Source organism: Puma concolor, chromosome B1 (assembly GCF_028749965.1).
Source record: "Puma concolor isolate L17-30 chromosome B1, mPumCon1.1.hap2, whole genome shotgun sequence".
Taxonomy (NCBI): Eukaryota; Metazoa; Chordata; class Mammalia; order Carnivora; family Felidae; genus Puma; species Puma concolor.
Genome location: NC_141670.1, coordinates 63879304 through 63888220, shown reverse-complemented (window position 1 = coordinate 63888220; position 8917 = coordinate 63879304). Strand labels below are relative to the sequence as shown.

Genomic DNA, 8917 nt, shown 5'->3' with positions numbered 1-8917 from the left:
CCCTGGCTCCTATACCACAAACACACCAAGTGAGTATCAAATGGTTTATTACTCACATAGTGAGACTCTTTGTGGAGAGCATTGTGGCTACCAATCCAAAATGGCTTGAGAGAAGGGACAAAGATGACCCACTGGGGGTTCTTTTGGTGGTTGAGGAGAGGCACTGGGGGTAAGAGCCTCTGCAGCAGGGACTTTCTTAATTAGAACCACCTCACCAAGTCCAGTGAAGGAACATCCAGTCTGTCCTAACAGCTTATCCAGGTGCGGGGCAGGGGGTGGAGCCAGAGGGGTAAGGGTTAAAAGACATCAGCTTCAAACATCAAAAATGAACTCAGACTCTTTAATGCAAGCATTTTCCACTAACATGGGGAGAAGATGGAACAGACAGAATGATTTACAAGGTGGTTCAGGATTCATCTTTGACTAGACTTATCGTAAGCGATTTTGAAGAAGGCCCAATGGAAAAATAAGGCATAAGTTTTTCTGAAAAAAATTCACTGAACGTATATAAATGTGAATTATTACTCAAATTGTAAAACGAAATTTCTCCTAACTCATAGTCCAGAAAAATGCCAATGTGCTTGAGGTTTACTGAATCCTCTGTGCCATCTGTACTGGTCCAGAACTGGATTTGCCAGCAGCCATTGTTTGGCACTGGTGCTATAAGAGCCCTTCTGGGGAAAGACTCCTTACACACACCCAAGGACCATTCGCCTAGGCCTCTTATTTCTACCTGCCAAAAATGCCTGCCAGCATCAAATCCCTCACAACTCAGGACAGCTGGGTAAGAAGTGAATGTTTGGGGATTACGAGCACCACTCAGTTTCATCTTTTGAAACGTTGCCGTCTTCCTATCTTGCGAGATAAGAAGGTTGTGATGGGCAGTTTCGGGATCGAGGGTCACATCGACCTGAAATGTGCTGATCATTTTCTGCAGCCCAAAATACTGTGGGGGGAGACTGCAAATCTCCTTCCTTAATTTATATGAAAAGGCTGCTGGGATCTCTAGGTGTTCGTACATGTTGTGGATACTTTCAATGCCGGTCAGTAAATCTAGGTCTGTCTGCAAACACTTCTCGGTTATTGCACTAAGCAGACTCCTGAGTGTGGAATGGTAGTCTGACATCTGGTTTTTGCCTTCAATTACTTTTTCTTGAACATGGTTCTCTTCAATTAATAACCTAATATGAATTGCACCCTGCTCCTTTCCCAAGAAATGCCTAAATTGTTCAAATTCAGAGTGCAGTTTGTATCTTCGGTTTTCGACCTTCCGTCTCAACTGAAATAACTTTGAGACTTGCATTTTTAACCCCTTTTCGGCATCTTCAACCTGCTTCTTCAGGGGCTCAATGTAGCTTTTGAGCTTCTTCCTGTGGCGGGCCGCAGCTTGCTCAATGGGCGTCAGGGGGTGGTCCTGGTGGTCGGAGGAGGCTTTGCACTGGGGACACAGCAGCTCCAGGTCCTTCTCACAGAACAGGGCCAGGACCTGATTGTGCTTCTCACACAGGGGTCTCTCGTCCTGCAGTTTCCTCTTGCCCCTGGCGCCAGGAAGCTGCCGGACAAAACCAGTCACGTGACATAACTGCGTGTTCCTCCTGAAGTTCCTGTCGGGGCAGTGGTGGAGGCAGACAGGACAGGGGAGGATGTGCTGGAGATTTCCCAGCACTGCTGGATGCACTGGAGACAGAAGTTGTGCCTGAAGGCAATGGTCACTGGGTCTCTCAGGTAATCCAGGCAGAGGGGGCAGCTGGCCTCTGCGTGGAGCTCAGCCAGGGAGGCTGCAAAGGCCATTGCGTGGTCAGGGTGTGTGTCTGAGGAAACTCCCTTCAGAAAGGCCTGGATCTCTGGGAGCTAGAAAAGTCAGCAGCCGATGACTCTTCGGCCTTCTCTCTGTTCCTTCAAAAGCTGCCAGGAGGTGCAGGTTTCCCGGATGTGCAACACACTGTAGCCACTGGAGCCTGTTTCCGCTCCTTTCCCTTCAGCTCTGCAGCAGCTGCCAGGAGTTACAGCCCCCAATCAGTCTCTGCTTCTGGCATTTTTGTAACCTTTACTCAATGGCTGGGAATCGAAGCTTGCTACGTAATCCTCTTCTAAGGAAAGAGCCACAACTCCAGGTGGCGATGGAAATCAATGACGTGGGGACACAGTTAGCAAAATCCAGATGTGAGCAAGTCTGTGGGACAATTCACCAGGTTCCTTCAAGAGAATAATGAGGAAAAAAAAGAATATATATTAAAGAGATAAGGAGCACATATATCATTGGCAATGTTTTATGAGGTTTATTTCCAGTACTCGAATATATAAAAATTAAAAAAAGATAATTGTAGTTATTTGCATAACTAATAGTGGATATTCGATGATTTTAAAAAAGGGGAATAATGTGGTTTTGTTAATGAAGAGACTCTACATATACTTGAAAGAGACATAGTTTAATATTTACTTATAAACCCTATGATATCTAGGATTTGTTTGACAATAATGAGGGGTAGGGAAGAGTGGGGGGCATAATTACTGGGTGCATACATGAGATGTTGGCTGAACTGTGCCCTCCCCAATTCATGGTTAAGCCCTAACTCCCAGTACCTCAGACTGTGACCCTATTTTTTAAAATAATGTCTTCTTTTTTTTAAGCTTATTTATTTATAAGTAATCTCTACACCCAACGTGGGGCTTGAACTCATGACCCTGAGATTAAGAATCACACGCTCTTCTTACTAAGCCAGGCAGGCACCCCCGTAACCCTATTTTGTGGTAAGGTCTATAAAGCAACGATTAAGTTAACCATGAGGCTGGTCAGGTGAAGCCTAATACAATATGACTGGTGTCCTTACACAAGGAAGAGATACAGGTATGGGCAGGCGTACAGGAAAAGCCAGGTGAGTAGGAGGCCATCTGTAAGCCAGTGAGGCCTCAGGAGAAACCGAACCCATGCCACTTTGACCTTCAACCTCCAGCCTCTGAATTGTGACAGAACACATTTTTGTTGTTTACGTCAACTGGCGTGTGGTATTTGGCTATGGAGCCCCAGGAAACTGACACATTGGGTTCACTATACTATTTTTCGATTCTATAAGTTTAGCATGTTCTATATAAAAACATTTTTTAAAAGGCTAACCATTGGGGCGCCTGGGTGGCGCAGTCGGTTAAGCGTCCGACTTCAGCCAGGTCACGATCTCGCGGTCCGTGAGTTCGAGCCCCGCGTCAGGCTCTGGGCTGATGGCTCGGAGCCTGGAGCCTGTTTCCGATTCTGTGTCTCCCTCTCTCTCTGCCCCTCCCCCGTTCATGCTCTGTCTCTGTCTGTCCCATAAATAAATAAAAACGTTGAAAAAAAAAATTTAAAAAAAAAAAATAATAAAAAAAATAAAAGGCTAACCATTGTTTTCAGTGTGCACTGCCCCCTCCTAGCCAAGCCAGTCTTTCTCTTCCTTCTTTCAGCTGTAACCCTTATAACTCTCCCCTCCATCCCAAAGTGTCAGATCCCTTCAGCCTGTCTCCCAGGGAAACTTAAGAGATTCAGGCAGACTTAGGGGCGCCCGGGTGGCTCAGTCGGTTAAGCGGCCGACTTCCACTTGGGTCATGATCTCGCGGTCCGTGAGTTCAAGCCCCGCGTCGGGCTCTGTGCTGACAGCTCAGAGCCTGGAGCCTGCTTCAGATTCTGTGTCTCCCTCTCTCTGACCCTCCCCCGTTCATGCTCTGTCTCTCTCTGTCTCAAAAATAAATAAACGTTAAAAAAAATTTTTTTTTTTTTTTTTTTTAAATAAAACACAGGATAAAGGGGCGCCTGGGTGGCTCGGTCGGTTAAGTGTCTGACTTTGACTCAGGTCATGATCTCTCGATTCTTGAATTCAAGCTCAGAGCCTGTAGCCTGCTTCAGATTCTGTGTCTCCCTCTCTTTCTATCCCTCCCCTCTCCCCCCCCCCCGCTTGCTCTCTCTCTGTCTCTCAAAAATAAATATTAAAAAACACAGGATAAAAATAGAATTCAATTTGGCAAGGTGAATATCTCATAAAAACCTGCTAATTATTTTAAGTGGCAATAATGGTATTAGACATCACTTAAAAAAAGATCTTCTAGGTGATATACAAGGAACTGTCTGCAGATGAAATCTGAAGATGCCTAGGGATTTGCCTCAAACTGATAGCACACGAGAATTGCTGGGACTATACATAGATTGGAAATTAATTTATAATTGTACACGGAGGTGTCCTGGTACATGGGAGTTCATTATAATTTTTCCTACTATTATAGGTAAGTGAACTGTTCTGTAATTAAAGCTTTTTTTCCTAAAGGCTAATCTTCCCTTTCTAACCTAGGCAACTTCTACTACCTCCTTTGAGCTTTCTCTCCATCTCAAAGCCCCCTGGTCCCTGCAGTCCTCTCCTCTGTGATCCTAATCCGCCCACGTGCTCTTTCCATCCAACCACCTCAGCCCCACCCCCACCTTCCCTGGCCACACTCCTCTAACCCCACAGAAATCTCCGGATTGAGGCTGAGGGTCTCACTGCCTGGATGTTGTGAGGGTCTGATTTCACCTGTGTCATCTGGGGCTAGTTGCTTGATCCCCAACCCTTTCAGGGACACCTGAAACAAGGGTAACTATCCTCATCTTCCCTTTTTATTTACGTGTAAGTATAAATACAAACCGAGAACAACCTTTCAGATGTGTTGGTTTTAAATAATAGGAACTTGGCGTGACACAGAATTCCACTGTTTGTAACGCTCTTCCCTTAATTGGCTTGCTTCATTATAGATTTCCTGATTATTCTTAACATGGTCCTCAAAATTAGATTAATATTGGATAAAATCATGTTAAAATCCCTGGAACACCTAATAAATCTTGTGATTATCACCCAAAGAAATTCCGTATAGTTGATCACAACATAAAAAAGAAATTGGGTGTATATGTGTCCATATGAAAATATCAGCAAATACTTAATTGATCTTCAGTTAAGTAATCACACACATATATAAACACTTCACCAAAGTTCACCGGTTAAGAAAATGGAACCGCAGGGGCACCTGGGTGGCTCAGACGGTTAGGTGTCTGACTTCAGCTCAGGTCGTGATCTCATGGTCCGTGGGTTCGAGCCCAGCATCAGGCTCTGTGCTGATAGCTCAGAGCCTGGAGACTGCCTCAGATTCTGTGTCTCCCTCTTTCTGCTCCTTTCCTGCTCCCACTCTGTCTGTCTCTTCCTCTCAAAAATAAATAAACATTAAAAAAATTTCAAAAAAAAAAAGAAGAAAATACAACCACAACGAGCACAGCATCTGGCACACAGCAGGTGCTCAGCAGAAGCCCCTGGGACTTTCCCACACCTCCCTCAGGTGGGGTCCAGGTGAGCAGCCAATGTCGAGTCACATGCACACCCACAGCTGCCCCCTTCTGCTACTGACTCCTTCTCTGAACCCACTAAATTATCCACTCTGCCGGTTACAAAATCTCTTGTAAATGAACCCAACCGAGCCCTTCCGGACCTGTCTGAAGCCTTCCAGATCACTGCAACTCGGTCAGTTCCTGCATTCCCACCCTCAACCACTGCGGTGAGGCTCCCGCGAGGGCCACCCTAGTCCCTGGTCTGCAGCTTGCTCATCCCGGCCCTTGCTCCTGCTCTGCTTCTCCTCTCCTTCTGGTCCCTTCCCTGAGTGCCTGCTCACCTGTGGCCCAAGACACGCTTGCGTGCCCACTGCAGGATCAGGTCTTTGCTCTGTGCTGGGTCGGGAGCTGTGCTGAGTTCTTAAGGCCTCAGGGGCCGCTGTAGGCTCCACCCACCCGGGACTGCAGGCTCCTCCCTTCCTGGACTAGCACTTAGTCTTGCCTGCTCTGAGTGGGAGGATGCAACATAGTCCATGTTCTCTGTTAACTGTTGTGTTAAGAATCTGACTCAGCTTAGCTTTATAATCTTGTAGGGAGTTTCCCATCCTTTGTCGGTTTGGAAAGACCCCAGGTGCAATCAACCTCGGGGAAATGACAGGCTCCTGACACTTCCCATCTTCCTCTCCGATTGCATCTTCTGGGCAAAAGCTAGATTTGATTGTCCTTTGTTCCCACCTCCTTCTACTCCTGTACTTAAACTCCCCTCTAATTCCATCAGTGATCAGGTTTCTGAATCCACTGAATGCTTTGAAAAATCCTCGTGTCGTTTCTCTCAATTAGATGCATGATTTGCTGAGCAGATGTGGCTTTTTCTTTGTCAGCCTATTCTAATATCTTCAGCCCTTTAAAGGAGGTGTTTCCAGAAACTGTCCTTTCTCTGTTTTCTAATTCACAAACTCATTCTGTAATTCTCAACCTCCACAGGCTCATAAGCAACAGACAAGCTTTCAGTAGCAACTTCTTTCTTTGTGCTCATTCAGGAGGTAGAGGCTTTTTAAGGAGTTTGATGAATCTTTCCAAATAGTCTATACATAATAAAAGCAAATATTTATATGCTTTATATGTGTTTTTGTATAGAACATTCTTCTTTGTGTATCTCCAAATGAGAGGAACCTATCTATTCAATGGCTATGTTTCATCTGTTTTTGTCCTGTATGAGCACATATATTTCATTTTTAAAAAATATTTATTTAAGTAATCTCTACACCAAACATGGGGCTTGAACTCATGACCCCAAGATCAAGAGTTGCATGCTTTTCTGAGCCATCCAGGCACCCTACTTATACTTCATTTTAAAATGTGTTGGCATTAAAAAAATTTTTTTTTAATTTTTATTATTTTTGAGAGATAGAGAAACAGAGAGCAAGCAGGGGAGGGGCAGTGAGAGAGAGGGAGACACAGAATCAGAAACAGGCTCCAGGCTCTGAGCTCTCAGCACAGAACCTGACATGGGGCTCCAACCCACAGACTGCAAGATCATGACCTGAGCTGAAGTCAGTAACTTAACGGACTGAGCCACCCAGGTACCCTAAAATGTGTTGGCATTTTTAAATAAAAATAAAATAAACTTTTGGGGTCACCTGGGTGGCTCAGTCAGTTGAACGTCTGGCTCTTGATTTCAGATCAGGTCATGATCCCAATGTCATAGGATCAAACCCCAAGTCAGGTTCTGCACTGAGTGTGGAGACTGCTTAAGATTCTCTCCCCCCCCCAAAAAAAAAACCAAACCAGAAAACAAAACAAAAATAATAAATACAAAGAAAATACAAAGAAAATGTGTTGGCATTTTATTATTTTTTTTATTTTTTTATTTATTTTTGACAGAGAGAGAGAGACAGAGCATGAGTGGGGGAGGGGCAGAGAGGGAGACACAGAATCTGAAACAGGCTCCAGGCTCCGAGCTGTCAGCACAGAGCCCGATGCGGGGCTCGAACTCACGAACTGTGAGATCATGACCTGAGCCGAAGTCGGATGCTCAGCCGACTGAGCCACCCAGGCTCCCCAAATGTGTTGGCATTTTAAAGGAAAAGCCTCAATGGGAAATATTATAAATATGATGAATGTTTTCTGAAGAACCCCTTCCCCCCAAAAAAAGAACCCCTTCCTTCCCCATTTTCCTAACATGAAAGAAGCTTGAATTTCATGCTGGGGGTTTGGGGAAGATGGTTCTTTGGAACAGTAGTCTGCATCTCCTTGGTTTGCTTTGCTTTCCTTGCTTCTCGACTTATTGGCCTGTCCCGAGGTGAGCAGGACTAGCTTGGACCCTTTTGCAGACTTAGCAAGCCAGCCAGGTCACAGCCAACTGGCCTGCATCAGGGATTCCCTAGCAACTGTCAGGACAATTTGTTCCAGGAGCTTCCTCTTGGACTTGACTTCTTTGACTTGCCCCTGCACTAGGCTGCTGGGGCTAGTGAATTCAACAAACTGTGAGCTGATGGACCCTAAAGTAGGGTAAGTCATTCCTGCATGTACAACCAGGAACTGCTTTCCCTTCTGTACTGGCTTTTCCTTGGGGAACAAAAGATGTTTGTTTGCATTTGTCCTGGGCACCCTGCTGGAGAGGGGAATCATCGTTGGAGTTTTACCCATGTTAGATTTGTTTCATAAAAGGGAGATATTTGGAAACTGGACTTTAATGATCTCTACAATATTAGTGACTCTTAGCTTTCTTCCTCCCCTTCTGTTTTCTCCAAATAGAGGGGTTTGGTTTGGGTCTCTTAGCTGGTTTAGAGAGCCATTTAGTTCAGTTGGTGAAAATCCGACTTTTGGCGAAGAATGAATACTCACAGAGGTACTCTGGGCTTCATTTTGTTTGTTGATGCAGCTTGTGGTACTTTGGACAAAACCAACCATGTTCTTTTTTTTTTTTTAATATTTATTTATTTATGGGGAGAGAACAATGGGGGAGAGGAAGAGAGAGGGGAACAGAATCTGAAGGGGCTCTGTGCTGATCGGCTGACAGCAGTGAGCCCGGTGTGGGGCTCAAACTCACGAAGAGAGAGATCATGACCCGAGCTGAAGTCAAACCAACTAAGCCACCCAGGTGCCCCTAAAACCAGCTATGTTCTAATTGGAAAATGGGAAATGACTAATTAATGGATCCATAAATTGTAATGCTATCTTGCAATTAGGTTTGTTTTGTAAAAAAGAGATATTTGGAAATTGGGTCTTTAATGTCCTCTCCAAAAATATTAATGAAATAAAGGCTAGATTTGGTTTATATCTTGTTTGTGTATATGTGTCTGTAAGAGTTTTAAATATGAGATATTTTCTCTATTGCTCAAAATTAATTTTGAAAGGAGCTCTATTTAATTGTTTTAAAAGCAAGTGCTTATAAAAATTGGGCATTTTAAAACTCAGAAAGACAGAAACTAACCCAAATGTTTTTCAAGTTCACATAATCTGGGATGATGTTTGGAGAACTAAAATTCAAAGGTGTTGATTTAATTAAAATAGACATGTCTTTAGAGTTATCAGCATTAAATATAAAACTTTCATTTTACCAAAGTTGACTAAATGTCAAATAAACTCATGTTATCTTTG

At 44.3% G+C, this 8917-nt stretch overlaps 1 protein-coding gene across 1 annotated transcript; it reads right to left on the bottom strand.

Moving 5' to 3' along the window:
- Positions 1–399: 399 nt before the first annotated feature.
- LOC112858870 (tripartite motif-containing protein 75-like) lies at positions 400–1806 on the bottom strand. The gene is given in 2 exon segments (XM_025922226.2): positions 400–1656; positions 1659–1806. Coding segments are annotated over 2 exon segments (1383 nt in total). The 5' UTR covers positions 1792–1806; the 3' UTR covers positions 400–406.
- Between the last annotated feature and the right edge of the window lie 7111 nt (positions 1807–8917).